The 26,703-nt window shown below is 43.1% G+C and overlaps 3 protein-coding genes across 3 annotated transcripts in view; 1 reads left to right on the plus strand and 2 right to left on the minus strand.

Moving 5' to 3' along the window:
- The window catches only part of ANKRD6 (ankyrin repeat domain 6), a gene marked incomplete at both ends in the record, with an annotated part of 34,604 nt that extends 27,109 nt beyond the window's left edge, over positions 1 to 7,495 (plus strand). The window contains 7 exons of the mRNA XM_080342461.1: positions 203 to 307; positions 530 to 670; positions 995 to 1,171; positions 2,912 to 3,064; positions 3,644 to 3,757; positions 5,418 to 5,760; positions 6,924 to 7,495. Coding sequence (XP_080198587.1) covers positions 203 to 307; positions 530 to 670; positions 995 to 1,171; positions 2,912 to 3,064; positions 3,644 to 3,757; positions 5,418 to 5,760; positions 6,924 to 7,495 — 1,605 coding nt within the window. The remainder of the gene's footprint in view (positions 1 to 202; positions 308 to 529; positions 671 to 994; positions 1,172 to 2,911; positions 3,065 to 3,643; positions 3,758 to 5,417; positions 5,761 to 6,923) is intronic.
- A 3,528-nt stretch (positions 7,496 to 11,023) lies between these two features.
- LYRM2 (LYR motif containing 2) lies at positions 11,024 to 13,485 on the minus strand. Its single transcript, XM_080341672.1, has 3 exons — positions 13,421 to 13,485; positions 12,481 to 12,621; positions 11,024 to 11,535 (listed from the first exon to the last, which is right to left on the minus strand). Exons 1-3 carry the CDS (start codon positions 13,463 to 13,465, stop codon positions 11,455 to 11,457), a joined length of 267 nt encoding a protein of 88 aa, XP_080197798.1. The 5' UTR covers positions 13,466 to 13,485; the 3' UTR covers positions 11,024 to 11,454.
- Positions 13,486 to 14,907: 1,422 nt separating this feature from the next.
- MDN1 (midasin AAA ATPase 1) overlaps positions 14,908 to 26,703 on the minus strand; it is a gene marked incomplete at its 5' end in the record, with an annotated part of 103,024 nt that continues 91,228 nt past the window's right edge. The window contains 9 exons of the mRNA XM_080341253.1: positions 14,908 to 15,824; positions 17,141 to 17,283; positions 19,021 to 19,084; positions 21,704 to 21,818; positions 21,917 to 21,990; positions 22,598 to 22,772; positions 23,405 to 23,520; positions 24,400 to 24,489; positions 26,381 to 26,538. Of these exons, the coding sequence (XP_080197379.1) occupies positions 15,636 to 15,824; positions 17,141 to 17,283; positions 19,021 to 19,084; positions 21,704 to 21,818; positions 21,917 to 21,990; positions 22,598 to 22,772; positions 23,405 to 23,520; positions 24,400 to 24,489; positions 26,381 to 26,538 (1,124 nt within the window). The 3' untranslated portion in view covers positions 14,908 to 15,635. The remainder of the gene's footprint in view (positions 15,825 to 17,140; positions 17,284 to 19,020; positions 19,085 to 21,703; positions 21,819 to 21,916; positions 21,991 to 22,597; positions 22,773 to 23,404; positions 23,521 to 24,399; positions 24,490 to 26,380; positions 26,539 to 26,703) is intronic.

Genomic DNA, 26,703 nt, shown 5'->3' on the forward strand with positions numbered 1-26,703 from the left:
GTCCTGATGGACTTAGCCATGAAAACACACCACCACCGAGCTATGAACACCCACATTGCTTGGCCTGTCAGCACCCCTCTGGCAGTGCACTCTGTTCTGTATATTGCCTTTTAGCAGAGGTGAAGAAAGTCTGCTCTACTGCTCTGCTTCTGTGGTAGGAAAGAGCGTGACATCACTGAGTAACAGTGTGGTCTGCCTTCAGGTCTCACGCTTTAACCGTGGAAGAAGCCTGAGGAAGAAGAGAGAGAGGCTGAAGGAGGAAAGGCGAGCTCAGTCAGTACCACGGGATGAAGTGGTACAGAGCAAGGTACAGCCTGGCGTTATCAGCTACATCTGCTTAAATAAAACCCATCAGCACTAAATCTATTTGAAGCCATCACTTGTGCATGACCACAGCAGCTGTCTCAGGCAGTCTGTGCTGCTGAAGTTACCCCCTCGTGTGCAGAGCAGCTTAAAACTGGGAAATGGAAGAAAAGGCACCTTTTCCCCACCTCTGCAACTGCTCTGAACTCGCTGTCTTTGCTCCAAGCAGGGCAGCGTCTCAGCTGCTGACGACACGCCGAGCAGCGACCAGGCAGCGCAGAGGAAGAGCGATCTGAAGGATGAACCTCGGTCAGCCTCACCAGATCCCAAAGGGAAGAAGAGCAAAAAGAAAAAGCCAAAGGAAAAGGTATCGGTAGATTTAGAACAGCGGAGAGAGAAGGGATAGTTGTTGAGCAACAGCGCAGGTGTCCTGCCAAGATGTCAGAGTCAGGGCAGGAGTCCCGCCGTGTTGGTGGGGCAGGGGTAGTCTTCATACAAAACTGATTTCTAGGGGGGAAATTCTGCTGTTGAGGGTCACATGAACCAGATTTGTGCAGAAATCTGGTTATTGTGGTGGCTGACAGCAAGGTTGTGACCAGCCACTGCAGTTGGATTGCCGTTTTAATCAGGTTTTTGCTGAGTAGTTTACCAGGGGGCTCATAAACGGGGAAAACGTGTGTATTTTATGCAGGTATCAGCACTCTCAGACCCCATCTCCCCAGCTGACCAGCAGACGCTCCCTCGGCCCCAGCAGAACGTGCCTAAGCGCAGCAGAAGACATCACTGCTCCTCCCCACCGCCTCCCCACGAGGTCCGAGCCTACCAGCTCTACACGCTCTATCGCGGCAAGGACGGGAAGGTGATGCAGGTGAGCTGGGGCACAGTTAGCTCACGGACAGAAAATGCACTCGATTGACTGCACTCTCAGGGGCATGAAATCATGACACTGCATTTGTTCTCCTTGTTTGGGCTTCAGCTGCGTTTTGGCCTGAAGTCCGGTACACAATAAGCTGCTTTTGTGCATGTTAAAGAAGACATGCTTAACTAGTTTTGATCTACGAAGTATTTCCTTTTTGGAGATAAGGTGTGAACAGTGATTGGAAATGGCACTAGAATTTTTATGTTGGTTTTTTTTTTTTAATATTAAGCATTCTGATAGGAAACACAAAGTGCTTTTCCAAGGAAAATAAATCAGAGCAGTGTGTGAGCACTGAAGCTTATCACCTAAACCAAGAGCTTGTGTACGCTCAATAGGTTTTGTTTCAATTCTGGTTATTGCAACATGTCTTTGGGGATTCTAGGATTACTACAGGCAGGAGCTGTATAGAAATTTGTTCATAAATAAACCTGGAGTTACCAGCTCATATGCATTTATTCCAGTTTAGAGACTGATATTTTACTCGTTTTATTACGCAAGTATCTACCAGTAAACATTTATAAAAAAGCACGAAAACAGCAAATTACCCTGTAGACCTTGTAAACATCTGTATTGTTGTTTTCTTAATATTGCCCTCCTGTCAACTGACCTGGGAGGTCAGTCCTTTCATTTCAGCTTCTCACATCCATCCACCCAGCAGCTCTCCTCGGACCCTTGCTGTAGTTAAGAAATCCAGCAAAATCTAAATATGACTGAAGTCAGACTTCCAAGGTCTTACTGGCCATATTTTCCAACATCTTGCTGTGTAGCTTGCGAAATTTCCAGACAGACAGGGGCACTATGAGATTATCCTAATAGCAGACAGCAGGAAGGCTGGAGGACCCTTCCTATGTTAAAAGGAACATCTCCCTGGCCCTGGGAGCTGATGGTAGGAGGATGGGCCAGTAGGAAGTAGTTGTGGAGCAGGAAGAAAGGTGCGGAGACCAGACAGGATTTGTGTACAAACCTAATCTATTCACAAAGATTAGCTTAACAAAGCTAGACTCCCTTAGAGTGTTTCCTGAAATACATGACACTCCTTCTTTCTTCCATTCTTTTTTGCTCGTCTCTCTTCTTTGATGCCCTCAGGCCCTGAATAGCAAACAGAATTTCTTAAGTACAAATATTTCTGAAGTTTTCTCTAGTGCTCTGCAAACCACCTGCCTTCCCATGCCAAGAGAATAACCCCCAGATTGTGAAACAGCCGAATCCCAGCAGGGTGAGGGCAGACAGGAGCGCTGAGACCTTGCCACACGGTACACAGAAAAACAAGCACATTATTGGCATTAGGTTAAAAAACAAATGCACACAAAACCACACACATCCACAAAATCGGATTATTATTTTTTCACAATTCAGAATTACAGCATCGAGACGTGGGCTATAGGCCTGTAATGTGGTATCCCCTGGTACGTGACATACGTGATTTGAGCTCGTTGCTGCTTGTACCCCAGCGAAATCAGCACTGCTGTGTGTTGGGATGTGCCTGCATAAATCAGATCAATCCTTTTCTAGTCTGTGCTTTTCCAACTAATCGCCTGTTGGCTGAGCTACTGCTTGATGTTATCAGGAGGATGAAACTCAGTACATAGTACAGAAGAGCCCAAGACTAACTCGAGGCGGCTGGGATAATGTTCCACGTGCGCTAAGAGGACAGCGGCACGTAGCAAGTAAATGTGTTATTCCTTTCAGGCACCGATAAACGGATGTCGCTGTGAGCCCCTGATAAATAAACTGGAGAATCAGCTGGAGGCAACAGTGGAAGAGATAAAGGCTGAGTTTGGGACCGTACAAGATAAGATGAATGTTAAGCTGGGCCAGGTGGAAACGAAAACTCAACATCAAGTAAGAACATGACCCAGAGGTCTGCTTGCCCACATGGCTATTAGTAACATATCCTAAGCCTAATGACTGTTTTCATTGTCATGATTTGTTTATTGCTTCTTGTGTTGTAAAAACGAACCTGAAATCTAATACTCCAGACCAGGAAGCTGTGACATTCCACAGGGATCTAATGTTGCAAACCAGGGTCTTGAGAAAAACACATTTAATGTGATAAGCAGCTTCAGGTGCTTCTTTAGACAATAAATCTAAACTGCTTGAGGCCCTAAGAAGGAAACTTAAAGACAGAGGGCAGTCCTGCTGCTGGGCACTTCATAATTGTAATAATCCCTCTTGCTGAATTCTGTTTGCGCTGAGACTCAAGGTCCGAGAAATGATTTTTTATTTTTAATATAATTGTCACAAATTGCTAATTTTGTGATCAAACCATTTTGCAAGCTACGTCTAATTGTACTTGGCAGCATTTCTAGAAATGAAGACTGAAAGACAGACTGTACTTTGACTTACAGTGTTCACAGGTGGGGGTTTTGTTTGGTTTTTAACATGATAATCTCAGCTAAATAGGGGTTTTTTTCTCCACAGCTTCGTGTTTTAGACAAGCTGATGGCTGAGCGGCTGTCTGCAGAGAGAACGGAGTGCCTTCACCGCCTGCAACAGCACGCCGAGCTGGAAAAAAACGAGGGGGAGAAACGGCAGGTAAGGCCTGAAACAGCTCGAGAGTTTCATTCCAGCAGGCAGAGAGAATATTGGAGATTGATCTCATCTGTTGAAACAGGCAAAAGAGCTTCAGAGACCGAATTATTCCCATCCACCCCCTAATCTCTAAACCAAATTTACCGAGCTTTTGCATTAGAAATGGGGAATATGAAATCCAGTTACACTGCCATAATTTGATTTGGTGGGTCTGAAGTGTGGATCTGTAATAAAATATATTCTTTCTAACGCAGTGCTTTGCAAAAATTCCTACTGCTAAATTTTTAACGGTTGTGCTTTTAGCTTTTGCTTAAAGTACAGCTGCAGGAACATCTGCAAAGAGGAACAAAGGCCAAGATGTGTGTTGTGCCTTTTACTTCTCATCCGTATGGTTGTGTGCCCTGGGAATCTCTCCCTTCTCTGTCTGATCTTTTTTTCCCCCGTGTATTAAAAGGCTGCAGTTGTTCCCTCTGACTCTGGCAATAGTGCACCCTCTCCAAGCTGTGTACTCCTGCCAATAGGCAAGTTCTTTTTGTATGCTTGTTTAGCCAGCATTACAAGAATAACTGTTTCTGTAGAGATCCAGCTCTTGCCCTTTTTGCTTCCGCAAAAGCTCACCATTAAAACATGGTAGGAAATTTGTGCTTCTCTACTCACACTGGTAAATTTAAAATGCAATTATTTTTTTCATTATTGGTATTCTAAGAATTGAGAAATACATTTTGTGCTAGTAAAATATCACAAATTTTTTTGAAAGACTGTTCCAAATCTGTGTTAAAAGACTGGCAGCTGTGATAATCCCAGCATAAACTACTGATCAAGATACTTCAGTCTAACATCCACAAAACCCTTTTCTCCAAAGAAAAGTACTTATCAAACTAAGGCACCTTTAGTTTTTATTTCATAGTAAGAGACGTAAGTATTATATTGGCTTCTGAATGACTGGGCTTGTGCTCCATCTCCCTGTAATCTCCATTTAAGAAATTAGATGCTGGAATGATACGTCAGGTGAAGTGAAATTACCAATAAGCGCTATCAGCTGTTCTTGTTCTCTAATTGCAACGACTGGAAAAATTGAGTTGGGCTTTACTAAATGCATGGACTATGGGGGGGGCTGACCTAAATTCACAATGTCATATGAACAAGAGGGTGAAAGAACTGCTCATATTTTAAATGATTACTGGCAAATGCCTCTGCAGCTGACACCTATTAAGCACCTTTGTAATTTGAAAGCTGTTAGTAATTTGTCATTTAGTGTGAGATTCATCTTTATCACTCAATGAACAGAGAAACAGAGGTTGGTAATGGCATAAAGCTCTGCTCCAGAAGTGTCTAATTTCACTGCTAAAAATGCGATATTCCTGGCACTTAGAAATTACTGTTGACCAGGACTTAGAGTTCCATTTGAAGTAGCAGATTCAAATCTAAGGGATGGCAGCTTGGACTAAAGAGGGTGCCTTTCATTAGCTAATGCATAGTTCTTAATTTTTTCTGATTTGCAGTCCTTCGAGTATTCCCAGTGGCAGCATGCACATCTGTACAGGGAGCCTAAGCCCACAGATACCCGGCTTGTTTCTCTTTGTCCCTGCCACATGTCCTCAGCAGCCCAGGAACTATAGGAACTAATAATAGGATCATCTAATTTACAGTCTCTTTCTCATAGAATTCCTTGGTCGATGAGCTGAAGACTTGGTGCATGTTGAAGATTCAGAATCTGGAGCTCAAGCTTTCTGGAGATTCCAGGTCATCGAGACCAAAATCAACTTTGTCCACTTGTGAGTCTCTCACCGAGACCCTGGATACTGAGAACAACCCCCACAGTGCCAAGGACTGCAAAGCCAACCAGCCCGTGCTGCAGCCAGCCGGCTCCCACCAGCACTCCTACATCACGCTCCCAAACAGCCTCTCAGAAGACGGGGGAAGGAGCAGAGTCCAGATGCCAGAACAGACCTTTGGGCAACAGTTTTGCATTCAACAAGACGGTGCATCAGGTACAACCTCATCAGGTACTTTGATGTCATGTTCATTCAAAGGTGAGCTAGTTCACTGAGGAATACTTGTTTTAATACCACAGATATTAATTCTGGCTGTGTGCTTTCCTCCACCTGTACGCATAATGTCGTGGGACCAGAATATACTTCAAGGTAGCTGCTGGGAATATGTAAGACGTGGTTGGGTGGGATTCCAGTGGCTCTTCCTGATGCTTCCGCATCACTGTGTCTTTGAAGCCAAGTCCTTTGATGCTCTGCATCACTCTGTTTTCTGAAATTTCTCCAGACTCCCAGTCAGAATTGCTCCCACCCCACTGTCTGTCAGGAAGGCGTGTAGATTATCCAGAGTCTACTGAAGAAAGTGAACCTAAAATACTAATTTCTCCTGTTAATATTCAAACTGCAAGGGATATAGAATAAGCCTCTCACTTTTTCCTTGAACAAAAGCCTGTTTAATTATTAGTTCATTCGACAAGAACAAAACTGGCTGAGAACATTCAAGCCTATTCAGGGATCATGGCCCCCAAAAGATATGGAAGACTCTGGTTCAAGCCACCTCTCTGTGCTTGGCTGGGGAAGCGAGACAGGCAGAATGGCCAGGTCTCCACGGGCAAGGAGAGAGCTAGTGAAGCCCTGGGCTTCTGTAAAATATGTGGGATATGGCCCCCAAAACACTGTGAACAGGTGTGGACATGGATACACTGTGAGACTAGAAAGGCAGAAGACCAGACAGGAGACCTTGTGGCAGCATGAGTGTAGGCTGTACTGCCTTGAACAGTTCAGAAGCTTCAAAATGTGTTACCTTTGCAAAATTAGTGGGGCGTCAATTCTTGTAGAAGCAGGGGGTTCATAAATATCATCAGACGTAAACTGCTTTGGGAATCTGGCCTGATCTTTGTTTCACATCCTAAAGGTTGTTGTCAGTTGTTACATGGTGCTTGGTCATTGTCAGGCTGTTCCTGTGGCCGCACTGCAGCCACTCGCAGCCCGACTCAGCTTTTTTCTAATGACTCCATTATATCAGCTATGAAGATGCAATAAACTGACACAGGCCTCTCCAGCATACACAGCGTGGTACACGGGCAACCGCATCATTCATCAAACACTGAGGTTTTCTGAATGCTACAATAAATGCCCAGAGCTCTTAAAAATATGTATGTGTATATTTTATTCTGTAGGTACAGAGCAACAGTTAATCACTGGAGGACCAGTTTCTTCTGCCCCTGCTCAAGATGTCAGGCCGAAGGACAAAGCGGTTAGTGCCAGCACATTCTACAGGTTCCAGGAGGAGCTGCCCTCCTCTGAGCTTGTGGGGTCCAAATTAAGACACGTTAAGGTTCAAGCTGCTTTGCAGCCCTTGACTGAACCTGCAAAGGCTGAACCGCAGAGCGGCCACTTCATCGACAAGGGAACTCAGACAAAGAAGTCCAGCAAGAGCGGGCAGCCCAGGCACAAAGCTCAGCACCACGCGGGGGCACATCAGAGCCAGGAGCCGCAGCCCCCGGCCCCGCCGGCGGGACAGCCGCCTGCCCCCCCGCTGCGGGACACCTCCCAGGCCCTGGAGATCACACAGTACTTCTTTGAGGCCGTCTCCACGCAGATGGAGAAGTGGTACGAGCGCAAGATAGAAGAAGCCCGGTGCCAAGCTAACCAGAAAGCGCAGCAAGACAAAGCTGCGCTCAAGGAGCACATCAAGAGCTTAGAAGAGGAGCTCAGCAAATTAAGGACTAAGGTGCAGAAAGAGAGCTAGCGCCTACCTGGCAGGGAAGGACGAGCAATGGGACTCATTTTGGAACCTGCTGTATGGGAAGCTGGAATACTGAGATATATATATATATATATATATATTTGTAGTGCCTGTTACACCCCAACAAAATGCTCTTTTTCAGGAGCAGAAATAACTTTGGGAACTCCATAACCAAGAATTCATATGCAGACTGTACTGATGACAAAATGCTGCAGATTAGATAATTTCTCTGTTATTCCCAAGTCCGTTAAATGTTGCACTCTCAATTTCCAGGTGCTGCTTGAAAACAAACTGCTTTAGAAACCAAACCAGCTTTCTGAAAGGGAATTTCCTTTTCTTCACATAGGTCACATGTGGCTGGAGGGTTCCACTCTATGCTACGTGTAAACACCTGGTGATACCAATACTAAACTAAATCCAGGATGTTTGAAAGCTTTTGACAGAAATTCTGTAGTGATGAAGGGCTACGATTTTAGAATAACTCCCCATGGTCTCTCTCTAGTCAGTGGAGAGAAGCTACAGAACCAACTCCGCTGACAAGCCCAGGTAGGTGACGGACACCAGGCTCCAGCTGGGCAGGCCAGGCTCCCACAGAGTCACCTGCTAAGGTGGGTCACCCATTAGGTACGGAGGCTTCAGCTGCCGCTTCCATTTGCTTTTGGTTTTACATAATTAAAATAAATCTAATTTAGCATTTATCTTTTTTTTTTGCCCTGGTTGCAAATCTCCTTGTGGTTACACAGTTGCTGGGGCTGCACTCCAGAAATCTGAGGTGGTTTGTTTAGGGCATGGGTGGCAAATATTTTACCATGACCATGCTCTACTAGTTGGGTATAACTTTTACGTAAATCTCTTTTCCTTCAAGCCGCAAATGGCTGAATACTACTGAAGCAGCTTAAAAGGGTCCTTTATCTAAAGAAGTGAAATCTTGGTTTCTGCAGTCAGGATTTTTTCCCAGACACCTTGTCCAAGTGTCTTCCTTTGTTCCTCTGAATGATTCCCTCCTCTGGTTTTTCCCTTGTCTCTCTAAAAAGAGAGGCTGGGAGGTTGCAGGACGTAGGTAGGACTGCATTCACAAACAGTCTCACAAAATAGAACTCAACGACATCTTAAAGTTTTTATGGATGTGTTTCGTTATAAACTCAAAACTTGCAATGATGACCAACGTTGTCCAGGCTGACAGACTCCAAAAAAACCAGAGGCACTGTAACTAAGTCCCTTTAGGGTTTTCTCCTTACACCTCTGAGAAGGCTCCAGCAGATTCTGTAAAAGAGTTTACTTAACAAATCATGACAGAACAATTGTTCAAAAACAATTCAAACACAAGTTAATACTGTTATGCCCAGGGAAAAGATTTTTTTTCTGTACTGAGGAGCCCTAAAATCAATACAAAATACTTTACAGTACTGAAGACACCATGGACTAGTTAGTAATTAAGTTTTCATTTTCTTAACAGATGTAAAAAGCAAAGAAGACTGTATTATATAACAATATTTTTAAAGTTCCTGTTAATGCACTGTCAAGACAAAAATGTGTATCTGCAGTTATGGAAATACTAGTTTTATTGCTCTGACTTCTGTAGTCTAATATAGACACTTTCATACGTTTACAGTTTTAAGCTACTGTAGGAATGCAGCAGCATGCTATTTAAGTTTTGTATCATCTTGAGAAAGTGAATGTTTTGCCAAGCAATTAAAACAAGTGTTGCTCCAAAGTCTGTGGTGTAATGGACACAATCCCCCCCCGCCCCCGACTTGACTCAGAAGGGGGAGCAGAAAATTTGACTTCCAACATCTAAACTTTTGTTTGTGGCTGTAAAACACTGAGGCCGGGTCCAGCGGCTGCCCTGGGGGCTACAGGGGCTGCTGGCCAGTCCTCGGCTGAAGCACAGACAGATTTACGATGGGCATGGGGCTGAGTTGTGCAGCTCATCACACACACACGTGCTCCTGAGCCTGCACAAGGGCAGGACTATGGCTTTAGCTGAGCTACTTCACATACACACTGAAGAATCTAGAATCACAGAATGTCAGGGATTGGAAGGGACCTCAAAAAATGATCTAGTCCAATCCCCCTGCTGGAGCAGGAACACCTAGATGAGGTTACACAGGAAGGCGTCCAGACAGGTTTTGAATGTCTCCAGAGAAGGAGACTCCACAACTCCCCCGGGCAGCCTGTTCCAGTGCGCTGGCGTCCTCACTGAGAAGAAGTTTCTTCTCATATTTAAGTGGAACCTCCTGTGTTTCAGTTTGTACCCATTGCCCCTTGTCCTATCATTGGTTGTCACCAAGAAGAGCCTGGCTCCATCCTCATGACACTCACTCTTTATATATCTGTAAACATTAATGAGGTCACCCCTCAGTTTCCTCCAAGCTAAAAAGCCCCAGCTCCCTCAGCCTTTCCTCATAAGGGAGATGCTCCACTCCCTTAATCATCTTTGTTGCCCTGCGCTGGACTCTCTTCAACAGCTCCATGTCCTTCTGGAACTGAGGGGCCCAGAACTGGACCCAGTATTCCAGATGTAGCCTCACCAGGGCAGAGTAGAGGGGAAGAAGAACCTTTCTCACAGGAGCAGTAACTTAAGACAGTAACTTGGCTGCAGAGCACTGATTTTAGCGCTTTTCTGCTAATTCCTCGCTGCTCCTCTCTGTAGTCCTCCCTCCTTCAAAGCTACTACAGCTGAAAGACTTCTTTACAAAAGACTTGCATTATCTGTCTTTCTCTGCAGCAAAGACGGAGTAAATTTACTTACCCTTGCAGATGATACTTGGCCTGCTCAAGGCTTCTGGCAGGCAAATTTACCAGGACAAGTCCACAAAGTCGAGGTCAACAGCTGCCCAGGAGGTTGCCTGTCAAGACCTACACCTGGATGAAGTGACCACAACACAGAAACATACAGATGGGAGTCAGAGGAGCTGTGCAGGCCCAGCGGTGCGAATGGGAAACGCTGCCGTGAGGCAGGAGGGGAAAGCTTCCGAATTAAGGAGCAGAAATCAAACCACCAGCTTAAGGGAAAGGGAGGGCTACACGCGAGAACAAGACATCTCCAATTATGGCTTTGCTTGGTCAAAATTCCTTTCTAAACAGCATTTGCTCACAATGTGAAAAATCAATCCCTACCACACTGATGCTCTGCCAGTGTATTCTACCTGAAAATGTTGTTAGCAAAATCAAGATGTACACATTTTTCACTCCAAATAGACACTCAAAGGCTTCTGTCTATACAAACCTCAACACTTTAACAGCCTCACTGATTGCCTCAGCCACATTCTTAACCGCAAAGCTAAATAAACATAATGGGAAAGGATTCTACAATGACTTGCAGAAAAAGAATTAAGGAAAAGGCATCATCTTTTTGCAAAGCAGCCTTGCGGAATTACGTTGCTTTTAAGACCATTTCTGAGGCTAAAATGTCTTATTTTCACATATAAAAACATCCCTTTTTAAGTTTTATTCAGCTATAACTGAAAATCAGCATCTACGTACAAAACATTTTCTTAATGTTTTATTATGTTTATTTGGTTTGAGCCCATTTATTTATCCAAAATGCTTTTTTAATCCCAAATTTTGGTAAAAAAATCCTTGGTGTGGTACAGAAAGAGCTGTTACTACTATGAATGTTACCACAGTAGAAAACAGACAAAATCATCTGTTTTATATTTGTTTTCCATTTCCCTGGCATAACACTGCTGTTGTAATTCCTGGTGGTTTCTGCTTTTCCCACAGCACACACTACATCATCCCTTCAGTTCTTTAGGGTCCTCTTAGTGTGAGTGATTTCCACATGGGAAGTAACCAAACTGAGGAAGGGGAAAACAAACAAACAAACCCCCCACAATAGTAGATTCCACTGCAACACGTTACCGGGTTGTCAAGCAAAGGCTGCTATTACAACCACATCCTGAAAAAAACACTGTGTTTGCTCACAGCAGGTGGAAGTCCAGCTGACAACAAAATTAAGATCAGGATTTTGCCAGCTTAAGTGTTCTCTGAAGTTCCTGAAGCTGCATGTTGCCTTGAGTGATCATCATCCTGATGGCATCCTGGAAAACAAAATGGAATCTTCTGAACTGAATGTCTGTGCACAGGACAGGTTTTGCACAAGCAGGCAGATTTTAACACATTAAAATACATACGATTCTTACCAGCACTGTTGGGATCTGTTTCTTTGTGTGAAGTGACACTAGAGTCCCTGAGCTGGTTAAAAATGTATTTTCTCCCAATTCCTTAATGATGCATTTGGTTTTGCTTTAAACTCAGTTTTGAACTAGATTCACATCCCAATAGTATCTTTCCACCCCGTGTCTACCACCTTTGCAAGTAAGTAGTGGCAGCTGCACAGGGGCGCCATGAAGACGGGTGTTCCACACAGCACGTGGATGTCTCTCCCAAAACACTTTTTACCCAGGTACTGTAATGCTTTGTCTGCATGATGCAGCCACCAATTCCTGGAGCACTGACTAGAAAAAGGAACAAACCAGAAAGCAGAGCGCAGGGGACACGCAAGTGTAAAAGTTTCTGCATTTCATACATTTCTTCATAGCCACAGCCATCCAATTTGACTTTGGATTAATATAGTTGAATACAGTTAAAACTAAAGATGAAATAATAGCTTGACTACAGTTGAAATGAAAGATGAAAAAGGAAGTCATACTGAAGGCTGAGCATTCAGAAGTTTCTATTAGGTATCTAATATTCAGTACGTTTTTTCTGATCCGTGGTTTAAGTAGGCAGGGTTTGTTTGGGTTTTACCTTTCAAAATCCAGATCATTATCTAGAAATCAGAGAAACATTACTATTGCCAACAGGGGAGACAATATTGAGAGATGCTGCATTATTTCTTCTTACAAATGCTCCTTAAGATAAATCAGTTACAGGTGTACTCTTACCAGCCTAGAAGTGACACCTACAACCCAAAACCCCATGACACGCACAGCGTAGCACACAGACCATTCCTTAGGGCAGGCAGGTGTGTTCCCAATCCTCACCTCGTCTGTAGCATCCTTATTTCTCCTGAATTCTTCCCTGGCCCAGTCCTTTAAATAGCAGCGATCTGCCTCAGCAGGGACATCGCGAATGGCCCGCAGGATCCTCCTGTACAGCTGGAGAACCTGCTGCCGCCTCAGGAACTGAGGAGAGAGGGATGTCTGTCTGTCCGCTGTCCCAGGACACCCTGCTGAGCGCTGAACCCCCAGCTGCTTTGTTTGCTTCGACAGACATTTAAACAAACACCAAGTTCCACACCGCTTTTCCTAACAGATGCGGTATTTACACCCTAGGGTCCCAGTCCAGGAAGCTTACATGTCACAGAATCACAGAATGTTTGGGATTGGAAGGGACCTCAAAAGATCATCCAGTCCAATCCCCCTGCTGGAGCAGGAACACCTAGACGAGGTCACACAGGAAGGTGTCCAGACAGGTTTTGAATGTCTCCAGAGAAGGAGACTCCACACCCGCCCTGGGCAGCCTGTTCAGTGCTCTGGCACCCTCACTGAGAAGAAGTTTCTTCTCATATTTAAGTGGAACCTCCTGTGTTCCAGTTTGTACCCACTGCCCCTTGTCCTGCCACTGGTTGTCACCGAGAAGAGCCTGGCTCCATCCTCGTGACACTCACCCTTTACATTTCATACAGGGGACGCGCCAAACGTGCAACACGTTCGGGCGCTTGGGGCTGGTTGTGCACACGAAGCGCAGCAGCACAAGGGCGAGCGCCACCTCACCCTCGGGCCACTCGCCCGCAGCGCGGCCCCCGCGGCGCCCCCGCTTCCCTCGGCCGCGCTCCTGACGTTTGACAGAGGCCGCGGGGTCCCGTCAGGACGGCGGCTGCCAGACGGCGGCACCCCGGAGGAGACTGCGGCCCCGCAGCCTCCGCCCCGCCGAGCCCCCCGCGCCAGGCGGGCCCCATGCGGCCCGAGCCCCTGCTCTTACCTGCTTCAGCGTGAGGGCACCGGGCGGCAGGCGACTGGCGGCCATGACGCGCAGCTCCGCCCCGCCCGCCGCGGCCCAGGGCGCAGAGCCCGCCCCCGGCGGGCGGGTCCCACCGGCAGCCATTTGCTGCCCCTCCGGCCCGGGCGAGCCCGAGCCGAAGAAGGACGCTCAGCCGGGGGTCGCGGCGGCGGAAAACGCTCCAGGGGGGCTCGGCCGGCCGAGTCTGGTGAGCCCCTCAGCCTCCCCGCTGCGGGCAAGGCGAGCACTTCCCCGGGCACAGCTGCCGCCGCTGCCGGCTGCGGGAGGCAGGGGCACTTGAGTGAGGGCACCAGAACCTGTGAGGTGGGTGAAGGGGAGGGCTGAGGGCACGCAGGCCTCTGCTGTTATTTCTTCCAAAACAGCAAACCAACTCCAGCAATAAACCAAGCCCAATACGCTTGCAGAGAAGGGTTGGTGGAAGGCCAGTGCAGTGAAGGCTGATGCAGCTGTTAAGACCAATATGTTTTAACTGTACAGGTAGCAAAACAGCACAGTAAGATCTATGAGTCTGCAGGACCCTAACCTGCATTTTTGCATGTTTTTAAATACTTGTAGCTCTGTCCAGACATGCACTTGTTGCTACCAGTGCCCAGCCCTGATCATTTGACACAGCCATGCTCATGAACGTCCAAGCCCAGTGCACTCACTCAGAGCAGTTAATCCATTGCTTTTTCGCTCTCTGTTACTCACTGTTTCCTTGCACAAAACTAAGTGCAAGCACTTTGTTAATTAGAGAAAAAACTCAGTTTGTTAAAACATTTGTGCAGCAAATACTGCTGATAAAATTGTGCCTTAGGCTACGACAACATCCCTGCAACAAACTATGCTGAAAGTGTATCCGTGCAATCTTTATATTTAAAAAAATATTTTCTCTAAGTTTCCTACTATGACTATTCAGTACAAGTCTGAAATGGAAATACATCCTGGAGAATTACCCAATGAACTAAGACCACCTATTTCCACAGCTAAATTTCCCAAAGCACATTAGATCTCTCATACATATGTACACAAATGCTTAAAAAACCTGGAAGAACATTATGTAGTACCTAACATTTAAATTCTGATGGGATAGAGTTCCTCTGTTAAATTTTCAGGTGTGAAATTTGCTTATCATGAACTAGCTGTTGGAAAGCTACTCAAAGAAACTGCCTTGCTGGGCCATTTCACACCTCTGGGTCTTGCCCCTGCTTAGACCAGGGGCATTTAAACAAAGTTTCCCCTCAGGTTTTCACTGAGAAGAGTCAAAAAGACTGGACCCCTAATCCAAACTTTGTGCTGGCAATATTCTCATAAAAGGAGGGCCAGTGTTGAAGTTATATAAACCACATACGAAAATTCCTATTTGTGCACTGCTAGAGAATGCACAGCATTTCCATGTGGCAGTCTGGGTTAATTTATTCAAGCTTTGATCAACTGCAAGAACAGACATCATAATTACAAACAGTGGTACCTCTTTTTATTAGTACAGACAATATAAGATGCATAGCTTTTGCAACGAAAAATCATGTCCATGCTCTAAGACACTGGATTAATGAAATGCCCTCAATGTCTGCCTTGGACAGAGGGGCAAACTTCACAGTGTAAACTGATAATACAGGGATGATCATATGACATTTTTCATAAAACTCCTTGTTGATTCAGTCAAAAATCAGCAATATTAAATAGGATGTGTTAAACTGCAGAATAGTTTCTAGTATTCAAGTACTTTTTTTTTTGGTTGTTTAAAACCATCTGCTTCCCCACTCTGCTCCTTCCCAAAGAGGCACCAGCCACATGGGTGAAGCTAAACAAATGGGGTTTTTTTGCAAGACACCTGCAGTTCTTCTAATGCAGAAATGCCTTCCCAGAAGCAAGACTGATTTTTCTTATTGCAATAGACAGTGACAGGAATAATTTTAGCTCTGTGAAGATTACAAATACTTGTTTTTGTTTTTTTAAAGTAAGAAATTATTACAAGAGAAGTTGAAGAAAGTTCCACGTTATTTGTGGGAATAGGCAATGAAGGAAGAACACAGTCTCACCATTGCATAATTGTCCTCTGACAAACATGGGAGGACACACCTAAACCATTTTGTTCTGCAGTCTGGCTGCCAGAGGGCATCTCCTGCGCATTAATCCGATGAAATGCTGTTTGCTGTATTTCAGTGGTTCAGCAGCAACCAGGTATTGACTTTGTCTACAAAGAGTCTGAGGCAGTCACCAGTTCAAACCACTGTCTGAGTGCGTCACTGAGAGTTTCTGGAAGCGCGTTCACGTCTCTAAGGATCATGTAGAATGGGAACGGGAATTCTTCCATATAAGATCTGATTTCAGGCAATTCCCCAGGTCCTTTGAATATAGGTACTTTAATGTCCAAAATGGAATCCTGTGAAAAGGAATCAATAGGACTACTAAACCTCATGCATCTTTTACAGGCTTTTGATATTATTTATCCTATTTGTCAAATACGCATAATTCCTCCTCAATTAAATTAAAGCTAAACAGTGAGTTTCAAGATTAAAAGCTGTAAGTATTCAATAGTAAATCAGATCAAAAGCTGAACACCAAGCAGTTAGATGCTTTTGCCATTTTACATAAAAGTGCTCTAATCAATGAATTATAGGCTAGAAGAGACCAAGCTTAAGCTTCTGTAATACGAAGTTCTATAAATAAAAATCCCATCTTTCCTTAGTACTTTATGATTTGAGTTTTATACATTTGATGCCTTTGCAGAACACCGTCATCTGTAAGCTCTTTAGGGCCAAGTTCAACTTGCATTTGTGCAGTGATCTAATACAAGATTCTCTAGCAAATTATTTTATAATATTTCAATAAATACTACAAAGACAAAAATCAGATTAAACTCCAGCTGTGCTTCTTGTAAAGTAACTTCTTAGCTGCTCAGCGTACAAGCTCAGAAAATTAATAAAGCTTATGAAAAATGCATTTAGCTGCCCAGAATTTTCACTTAACATTATAGACAGGTTTCATCAGAGCCTTAAATGGTTTGTCAGTAAAAGAACTGTTAATTTTTCAATAATAAATATAGCAGATGAGTTTTGCATAGAAAAATAGAGATCTAGGAAGAAAACGCCAACTACAAAATTAGAAGCCTCACCACCTAATGCAAAGCAAGGCTTAGGTTTGCTCAGAGTAGCCCTGAAAAGCTCCCAGATACTTCAGCTTCCTAGCCAAGGAGATCTAAGTTTTCCTTCCCAGCTACCAAATATAGGACCCAGCTTTCCTAATTCAGGCACTAAATAACTCTCACATGCTCCCTTCTGTCTCATGTTTCAACTCGTATTTGCTCCTCCTGCCATATGAAATGGAGACTGCTGTCAGAAATGATCACTTTGAATCAAAATTGAGATGGAACAAAGCATCTCTCAAAGTCTGAATTTGTCAACCTGCCAGCTACCTCTCTGGTGGCTAAAATTTACAACTATTATATGTTAAGACAGGAGCTCTTACTTAGACTTTCTGTGGCACAGAAGATGAATGTTTTTTTAAATACGAGAGAAGATAAGCATCAGAGTAGGGAGAAATCATCTGACAGACATTGTGAAAAACTGAAATTGGGTTAAATACGTTTGACCTCTGCAAAAGATACAATAGTTGTAAAGCACTGCAAAAGCCAAGAAAAAGATTTGTATGTGTCTCATTCACTGCACTTGAATACATTTCCCTTGTTCACTTACTTACCCGGGAGTTAGGATTGTCCAACACTACAAAGATAACAAAGATATTGGCATTCTGAGCTGCTTGAACTGCTGCTGTCACCCGTTCCTTGCCTTCCAAGAAAAGGCCTCTTCCATCAGACACAATCAAAAGCAGCTGTGCTGTTTCTGAACACAAAGAACATTTAAAATTCCAGTAAGTTAGAGTAATACTTTTAAAAGGCAAAAAAGACTTTTTTTTAAGTCCTATGGGTATAATGGGAAAACAAGTTTTCCTAAGGAAATTAAGTCTTTATCAAATAGAATTCTGTGAGTTAACGTAAGCTGCAGTTACAAGTGGGCCAAGAATGAAAGTTTTTCTCACTGTGTGAAACCACTGAGAATAACTGGGGAAAAAAAAGCCCAGTCTATTAGTACTATAATCAAGGATGAAAGGCATGGAAAACACCTAATAAACTTAGTCATGGCTTTGTCTTTCATGCCTGGTAAGTGCCTGGGAGTTAAATATCAGATGAATTATAAGAGTCCAGCCACTAGATCACTACCTCAAGTAGAGCAGCAGCTGCAAGGAAACAGAGTCCAAACAAATTCCTCCAGAAACAGGTACCTATGCCTGCATCTGTATTAACATTTCATGCTGGATCACAACTGTACTTTTGCAACATGTTTCCCTGTTGTCCCCACTCTGATGGGCTTGGCTCCCATCAGAGAGCAATCTTGGATTATTTTTGGGGAAAATGAAACCAGAAGGCCACCTCCAGAGGCACAGTCCAGACACTATAGGGCATTCAGCCCTTGGGACCAGACCAGCTCATCTGAAGTAAAGCTCCTGTAACATACACAGCACAGCTGCTGGGTTCCTCAGCACCGACCATTTTCTGGGGATGTGCTATCCGACCCATGTTGCCCCCAGAGTCAGATATATATCCCGTCTAAAGGGACACTCTAGCTAAATTATCATATTCTAATTATTAGGGAAACAACAGTAATGACAGTCAGGAATGCAAGCACTCTTGACGCTTCCACAGCAGAAGGGCTGGGGAAGGATGCAGAACAGTTCCTCCTTTTCTACAAACAGGCCTCAAATGTGACAGGGTTTGTTTGTTTTTTGTTTTTTTTTTTTTACAAAAAAGAGTGATGTATCTACTGCTTTTTCTCTTGCTAGCTCCCTGATTCTGGGGAGCTGATTGCTGCTGCATCTCGGCCTAGTTCAGTAGGACTGGATGCTGCTCCCCCTTGGAATATTCTGACAGCCTGTGGCAAAGCAGCTGTAGATTATAAATCCCAGTCTGCCCATTTCTCGGAGTACTTTAACAAGAACTTTTTAAAAATACGGGTACCACAGTGACAAGCTTTTAACTAGCACAAAGCAGCCTTTTAACGTAACTGTGGGTCAGCCATGAGGTAAACAAGTTTTCCAGCTTTTCTGGGAAATTCAAGCAGCTCATGACCTAAGCTTGCACCACAGTGAAAGGCAGGTAGGAGACAAACACCCTCCCCTCAGAACAGCCGCCTCTGGATACGATACCTACAGAAATCAAGCTCTCAGGCAAGAGCGGAAGTGCCTATGGAGTCAAGGTCACTAGGAACCTGGACAGTGGTCTAAAGCAGGCAGTGTCTAGGACTTAAACACAATCTGGAAACATGGCATAAAGGGAGGCAGGTAAAACATGCTTTTTTAAAAAGACAAAAAATTTTAGTCAACTATTGACAAATAATGAATTAGGTGTGTTTTGGGTTTTGAGCTGAATTTCAATCAAACATTCTTTTTGACAAAGCAAAATCCAAAGCCCCATTGCAAGTGATGTCTGGGTGCTAAGAATCTTTCTGGCAGGATATTGCTTCCAGCCTGCGGTGAGCATTCTGCTGCCATGGCAACAAGCACAATAACAAAAAAAACCTCACCTGGATTACTATTTTGAGATAACTGCTGTGCTGCAGCAAACATATTTGCTGATGATTCTAGAAACTGGAGAAGAAACATAAGATGAAGTTATCTCATAATAAAAGAATAAAACTTAATAATGATAACATTTTTAAAGAACACAGTTTTGTATTTTAAAAAATGCCAAGATGGTCTAGTCTGACCACCTACACACTGAATAATCATAGAATCATAGAATGCTAGGGATTGGAAGGGACCTCGAAAGATCATCTGGTCCAATCCCCCTGCTGGAGCAGGAACACCTAGATGAGGCTACACAAGAACGTGTCCAGGAAGGTACTGAATGTCTCCAGAGTAGGAGACTCCACAACCCCCCTGGGCAGCCTGTTCCAGTGTTCTGTTACCCTCACTGAGAAGAGGTTTCTTCTCAAGTTTAAGTAGAACCTCTTATGTTCCAGCTTAAACCCATTACCCCCCTTGTCCTACCATTGTTTGCCACTGAGAAGAGCCTGGCTCCATCTTCATGACACTCACCCTTTGTATATTTGTAAACATTAATAAGGTCACCTCTCAGTCTCCTCCAAACTAAAGAGACCCAGCTCCCTCAGCCTTTCCTCATAAGGGAGATGCTCCACTCCCTTAATCATCTTGGTTGCCCTACGCTGGACCCTCTCCAGCAGTTCCCTGTCCTTCTTGAACTGAGGGGCCCAGAACTGGACACAATATTCCAGATGTGGTCTCACCAGGGCAGAGTAGAGGGGAAGGAGAACCTCTCTCGATCTACTAACCACCCTCCTTCTAATACACCCCAGGATGCCATTGGCCCTCTTGGCCACAAGGGCACAGTGCTGGCTCATGGGCATCCTGCTGTCCACCAGGATCCCCAGGTCCCTCTCCCCTACACTGCTCTCTAATGGATCATTCCCCAACTTATACTGGAACCTGGGGTTGTTCCTGCCCAGATGCAATACTCTACATTTGCCCTTGTTATATTTAATTTAATTTTTCCCCGCCCAACTCTCCAGCCTGCCCAGGTCCCGCTGGATGGCAGCACAGCCTTCTGGTGTGTCAGCCACTCCTCCCAGCTTGGTGTCATCAGCAAACTTGCTGACAGCACACTCTATTCCCTCGTCCAAGTCATTGATGAATATATTGAACAGTACTGGCCCCAGCACCGAGCCTTGAGGCACTCCACTAGATACAGGCCTTCCAGACGGACTCTGCCCCATTGACCACAACTCTCTGGCTTCTTTCCTTCAGCCAGTTTGCAGTCCACCTCACTACCTGATCATCCAGACCACACTTCCTCAGTTTAGCTATGAGAATGCTGTGGGAGACAGTGTCAAATGCTTTACTGAAGTCAAGGTAGACCACATCCACTGCTCTGCCATCATCTAGCCACCTCGTTATATCTTCATAAAAGGCTATGAGGTTGGTCAAGCACAACTTCCCCTTGGTGAAGCCATGCTGACTGCCCCTAATGACCCTCTTGTCCTTGATATGCCTTGAGATGGCACCAAGGATAAGCTGTTCCATTACTTTCCCAGGGATGGAGGTGAGGTTGACCGGTCTATAATTACCCGGGTCTTCCTTCTTGCCCTTTTTGAAGACTGGGGTGACGTTAGCTTTCCTCCAGTCCTCAGGCACCTCTCCTGTCTCCCAAGACTTGGCAAAGATGATGGAGAGTGGTCCAGCAATGACGTAAGCCAGCTCCCTCAGCACCCGTGGGTGCATCCCATCTGGGCCCATGGATTTGTGAATGTCCAGATTGCCTAATTGTTCCTTAACCCAGTCCTCATCAACCAAGGCAAATTCTTGCACCATCCTGACTTCTCTGGGGCCTCAGGGGTATGGGGCTCCTCAGGACAGCAGATACAGCCCTTGGCATTTTCCTTCAAATTTAGCAAGTATTTTTGAACTAGAGAATATTCAGAAAAGTCTTCAATCTACATTTAAAGTTTTCCCAATGTTAACCAAGCTATCAAAACGTCAGTTAATTGCTCAAGTGATTAAATGCTTTATTAAAAATACATATCCTATTTCTAGGTTGAACTTCTTTGGCTTTGACTTGCAGCAGAAGTATCTAGTTACAGACTCCCCATTAAAATTAAGGACGTCAGCTGTCAAGTCCTCCCAGTTTTAGTGTTTGTAAGATTACCACTGAGCTATTTGGGTGTCCTCCTTGCCCATTCAATATTAATGGCAGATCTTATTCAACTCTGGAAAGGTGAGAATGCAAAAAACTTTGTAAAAGAAGAAAACTTTGCAGTTGTCAGGAAGTATTAATAAAGAAAGTTCTTTTCTCCAGGAATCAGTCAAGTCTTGACACACATACAAACCTCTTTCTCCTACTACTACAGTGGAATCCATGGCATGAAAACCTCTTAAACTTCCACAAACTTTGACGTGATTTGGCATTGGGGTGTTCAATAGCTTGTACCCAAAGTACTGTTTAAGATCCAATACGAACAGAGAAAGATGAATGTTTAAAAGTGGCATACATTGGAACCTCAAGAAAGAAAAAGCTCCCACTACTGCAAAATTGCAACAATTCTCTCTCTCTGTTATCTAACCACATATCGCACTCTCAGATACAACCAACCAGTAAATGTTACACGGTGATCATGAAACCATGAAGCTGCTGATGTCTTGTCTGGAAAAGATTTGCAAACTTGTTTCCCTAAAGGCAGCATTCTTGTGTACCTGGGCTATTTTTGTTTTCTTCTGCTGAAATTTGCAAAGACGCAATATCCGCGTCCCTGACTGGTCACTGAACTGTTCATGGAAGGGGTGCAGCAGCTGAACAGTCTCTCCAAAGCTTTAGAAAGGAAAAAAAAAAAAAATAATAGTGTGAAACCAGTCCTTACATTCTGCTCTAAAGTCTTGACAAAAAGTCAAGATTTCAGATAAACTCACCTACACACAGCAATTTGTCCCACTTCTAGAAGAGTCAGTGCATTGCCAATAACTGCCAGGGATTCATACGCAAGCTGTTAAAGAAAAAAATTACATCAAAAGTAGAGTATTCCAAGTTTTACTCACAGCTCAATATTAAATATGCAGAATGTTACTGAAATGATTTTTCATTGTCTAGTAAAATAAATGAATCTTTTTCATGTTAGAGTTATGAAAAATAGTCATTTCAATAAAGATACACCAGTTCTACTTGAGGGCTTCAGCTGATAGATTTAGAGACACCACTTTAGGCAGGCTAATGAAATAAACACCAAAATAACTATTTAGAAGGAAACACAGATTTTTAATAAAATAAATAAAACCCCTACAAGTGAGCTATAATGAGCAAATATTTGATCTTCCAATGAACTTTTTATAGGCTGCAAAAATAATTTTCCAGTGGATATGTATACCTTTAACAAATTTAACCATCTTTCAGCTAACTCTCATTGCTCTTTCGGTAACAGATCTCTTTGGCATGAAGTGACAAGTACTCAGGTGCATGGACCAGAAAAACAGCTGCTCTAGAATCAGAGTCAGACTTTACAACAACCACCAGCTCTGGGTGAAACAAATGGGCAACTGACATACTCATCAACAAGGTGCAGTTTCTTCCTACTTTTTTGAAGGTTTTTATTTTACCTGTTTAGAGTGATTGTCTATCATACTAGAGGAATCGTCAATAGCCAAGCAAATCTGGTACTGTCGTTTACTGGGCTTGGTCCTTCGCAACCAGATCTTATCTTTTCGGAACTGACTGGCAATGTATGGAATCACTTTGCGCATGTTCAGTCTCTTCCCTGTTCTGTAATCTCCTCTGAAAGTTAAGAAAAAATACATAATGACAGGGATTATCAGCAAATATCTCATTCTGGAAATCCCAGCCTGTGCAACATATGCAGCAAAGTAACAAAAATTTTGTAAATTATAATAAGAACAAAATCAGTAGCTCCAATATTCACGTTTAGTTATAGATTAAAAAAAAAATCTCACATTTTTAATGCAACATGGATATTCAGTGTTTTAAAAAGTTGTTAAATCTGGGTGCCTAAAATGGAAGGAAGACCTTGAATTTAGACTCCTCCAGTTTGAAACAAGTCTAATTTCTTAAAAATAAATCACTTAATTTTAAAAAAAACATAGAACATTTGGACATTTTGCATAGTGTTTCACTCAACAGCACTTCATGGTTTTAAGTTGATTTGAACACTTGTTGCACAGAAGAAAAAACACGAGGCAATATCCTCAGGATGGGTACCTACTACCACATCACATTTGCATTTCACAAGATAATCTAGTATTCCCATACAAAAGTAAAATACATGCATTTGCAAACACAAACAATTGCTATAAATCAAGAACAACACAGATTTACAGTTGTACAGAGGTTAAAGCCTTCCAAAACCAGGATTTTAAAGAAATTAGAAGCCTCAGAAAGACCTCACTTACTTCAATTTGGCTGCCTGAGTGGGTTCCAGTATGAGTCGTAGCTGTTCACAAAGCTGCTGTGATAGAGGAGCTGTCAATACTAAATACCTCTGCCACATCTGTGCTGCTTCCTTCTCCTAAAATATTGTACATGACAGAAAGAAATACAAGTGAATTATGAAAAAACCCCAAAAGTTGGGAAGCACTGCCTGAAAAAAAAAACAACAAACCTCAGTGTACTAAGGAGGAGACAGGAGGTAACAACCAGTTGGAACTGTGAGGCTGTCCTGTGAGCACTCTATAAAGATGACAATTTGCATTCAGCTTTAGATGCTTCTTGCTGCTACAAAGCTGCAATATGCAAAGATCGTTCCTCTAGGAGTACACAGAGCAACTTTGGTGTTGCTGTTGATAAAGAAAAATCCTGCAGTGGCCACCATTTGATATTTGGCTTTACAGTGAGGGGAGTCATATAGTCTGCCAGGTTCTCTATTGGCCATCAAAAATTAAAATGAAAATTCAGCAAAATTGTTAAGCCTCTACATTGGCCATTTCATTCAGGAATTACTTCCAAATACAGTTTACAACTCCTGACTAGGAATTTTAAGCTCAAACTCCCCCACTGCAACTGAAGGAGATGGCTTCTGTTGATCATAATTTTGTGACAGTGGTGTCCAGCAGTTAACTGCAGCTGACAACTCAACGCAGAAGGAGCTTGGCAAGACTGAGGAAAATGTTTTCTAACTATACAAGTTTAGAAGTTGTCAGAGTTTACTTTCTGCATAAAGCACACTGCATGTTCAAACCAAGATCTGAAACATCATCCTGCTTTAAGAATAATAGAGTTTTTCAGAAAAAGTTAAGCATAACAACAAAAAACAGCATCTAAATAATGCGATTTTGAATATTTAGATGCCAGCGTGCTTGGCTTCCTCAGGGCTTCAGCTATAAAACAAGATGCAGTAATGCAATGAAGGATTCTTATGACAGCTTTATGTTAAAATGAGGTCACAAACCTCATCTGGAGTTCCAGACTGCTGAGTCTGCCACGCTTCCAATTGCCGTTCAAGTTCCTTTCTTAGCTCTTCAGGATCTCTAATGATGTGCTAGAAGTGTAGTTATGAGATTTATGAGACAGAAAAATAAATTCACACATCTGGTGATCCCCAGACTATAGCAAACTATAAAGGAAGTAAAAATGCATTGTTCTTATTCTTTTAGACACAAAAATGCCTGAAAAAACTTAAGTGTTGATTCTAAATCTCTGGTTTTTTTAATAGTTTTCATGTACAGAAAGGATAAATACCTCCCCACAAATACCTGCATTTGTACACAGTCAGTACAGAAACAAAGCTGATAGTGAAAATAATCAAATACAGAACTTCAAGATAATTCAATGAAACGATCTTGACAAATACCAAATTTAATGATAGCATAATGGAGATCAAACTGTTGAATACTACCTGTGTAGTATCTTCCAAAATATAATATGCTTCACTTTATTATAGTTTTTAAAAAAGCTTCATTGAAACCATTTAAGGAATTGAATGTCATCTTCCTCTTTACCTTCCAGGAAATACTATGTGATAAACTATTCTGTTAAAGGACACTCAAGCTTTATTACACTTGTTTTACTTGTATTGTTCTTTTAGTGACAACTTCTGTTCCTGGCTTGTAAAATCATAGTTGAGCCAAACAGTAGTATATGCTCTGCATAACCTGCAGGTTTACAAATGAAGGAAAATAAGCCTATGAATGCAAATCCAACAGTACCAATAACTTCTCATTCCTCAAGAAGCAGCAGAGGCCTCTCTAGTCACCCACCACAGGTTTACGGAAGGGAGGAAGAATGTACATGGTGGGAGCTTCTTCCCTCTTCCTTTTGCCAAAAAGTAAGAACTTGCACTTTTAGTATCATTTCTCCCTTCCTCTTAAGAGGTGCTGCAAGAGCTCCACCTCCTGTTTCAACTTTTGCATGTCAATTGAAAAAAACCCAGAACACTAAACCAAAAAACCCCACCACAAACAAAGTAACCCACAAACCTAAACAATGAAACCCACCCCCCACCCCCCCCCCCAAAAAGGAAAAAAAAAAAAAAAAGATAGGCAGCTAAGTATTGTGGGGATGGAACACTCTTGCATTCAGCAGCCTTCTTCCAAAGGGCTGCAACATGTGGCATTAAGACAGAAGTACCAGGTACAGCTTGCACAGAATCCTTTCCATGTTGTGCATAGAAAAATATCACCCTCCAAGTACATACTCAGAACACAGTATTATAAGCATGAAAGGTCAATACTTCTTAAAAAGAGACACTAAATGTACTTCATCAACTGGTTATCCACCATCAACTGCTTCTGTACCAGAGCTCTTTATGAAAAAATGTGCTTTTGCACAGCTAGCAGTTTGCACTGGGAAACTAGGAGCATTACATGAAGCTCTAGGATTTTCTAGACTATGATAATATTTTTTGAATCGAGACATTCATAAAAGGCTTAAAAAGATTGTATGATATTTTCAATCAGCTTTTTTTAGGAAGTAATATATTGCAATGAATTAACCGAGGTGAATTCTTTGTCCATAATGGTGCTTTAAAGTCATTGATGCCCAGCTCTCGCATCACTCTGAACCCTTTTTTAATCTTCAGGCCACACACCCTTGCCCATCACTTTCCACTCTACCCAAGCATTTGATCAAAATGCTCATCTGAGCAAAACAGTTCTTGACAGTTAGAAAAACAAAAGCTTTTGTTTTTGAAAAGTGAGGATGGGACCTTTCCACATAAGGATGGGGAGGACTTGTCATTTTGTCATTCAGATGCATATACAACAGTTGGTTATGTGTTACTTTTCATTCTGCTATTAAAGAACAGCAAGCTACTAAATTGTCTGAGTGAAAGTAATTCTAAACGTTTTCATCCACAGTTTCATTAGGACAAGTCAAACAAAACATATTGTTTCTACTGCTGTGGTTGTAAGAAGACATGTTGGGTTTCATACCTGGGGAGTGTCCATCAAAAACTGGTGGGCTGTGTGTATGGTCGAGTCCTTGCTTCTCTCTGGCTTCTCTTCAGTCACCCTTGGTAGCTTTTCTGTTGTGGAGTCATTGACATCCTCAGAGTCAAATGTCTGTGTCTCTGGCTCCACTTCACCTGGTGCTACAGCCACAAAAGTAATTAATAACTTTATGGATCATGCATAACACAAGAATCAGTACTGTATCTCGACTCTTTCACAAAATATCTCACATGCTTTGTAATGTAAACCAGACATTATTTTTAAGAGAAGTACAGAAATTTTAAGACAATTCTAGGAATAGGATG

The sequence above is a fragment of the Nesoenas mayeri genome, assembly GCF_963082525.1.
Source record: "Nesoenas mayeri genome assembly, chromosome: 3".
Classification (NCBI taxonomy): Eukaryota; Metazoa; Chordata; class Aves; order Columbiformes; family Columbidae; genus Nesoenas; species Nesoenas mayeri.

Excerpts from the sequence above, each read along its gene's own strand:
- LYRM2 (XM_080341672.1), bottom strand. The coding sequence starts at position 13,465 with ATGGCCGCCAGTCGCCTGCCGCCCGGTGCCCTCACGCTGAAGCAG. Across the intron at positions 12,622-13,420 it reads GTGCCCTCACGCTGAAGCAG|TTCCTGAGGCGGCAGCAGGT; the intron begins GTAAGAGCAGGG and ends CTCTCTCCTCAG. Across the intron at positions 11,536-12,480 it reads ATAAGGATGCTACAGACGAG|GATGCCATCAGGATGATGAT; the intron begins GTGAGGATTGGG and ends TTTGTTTTCCAG.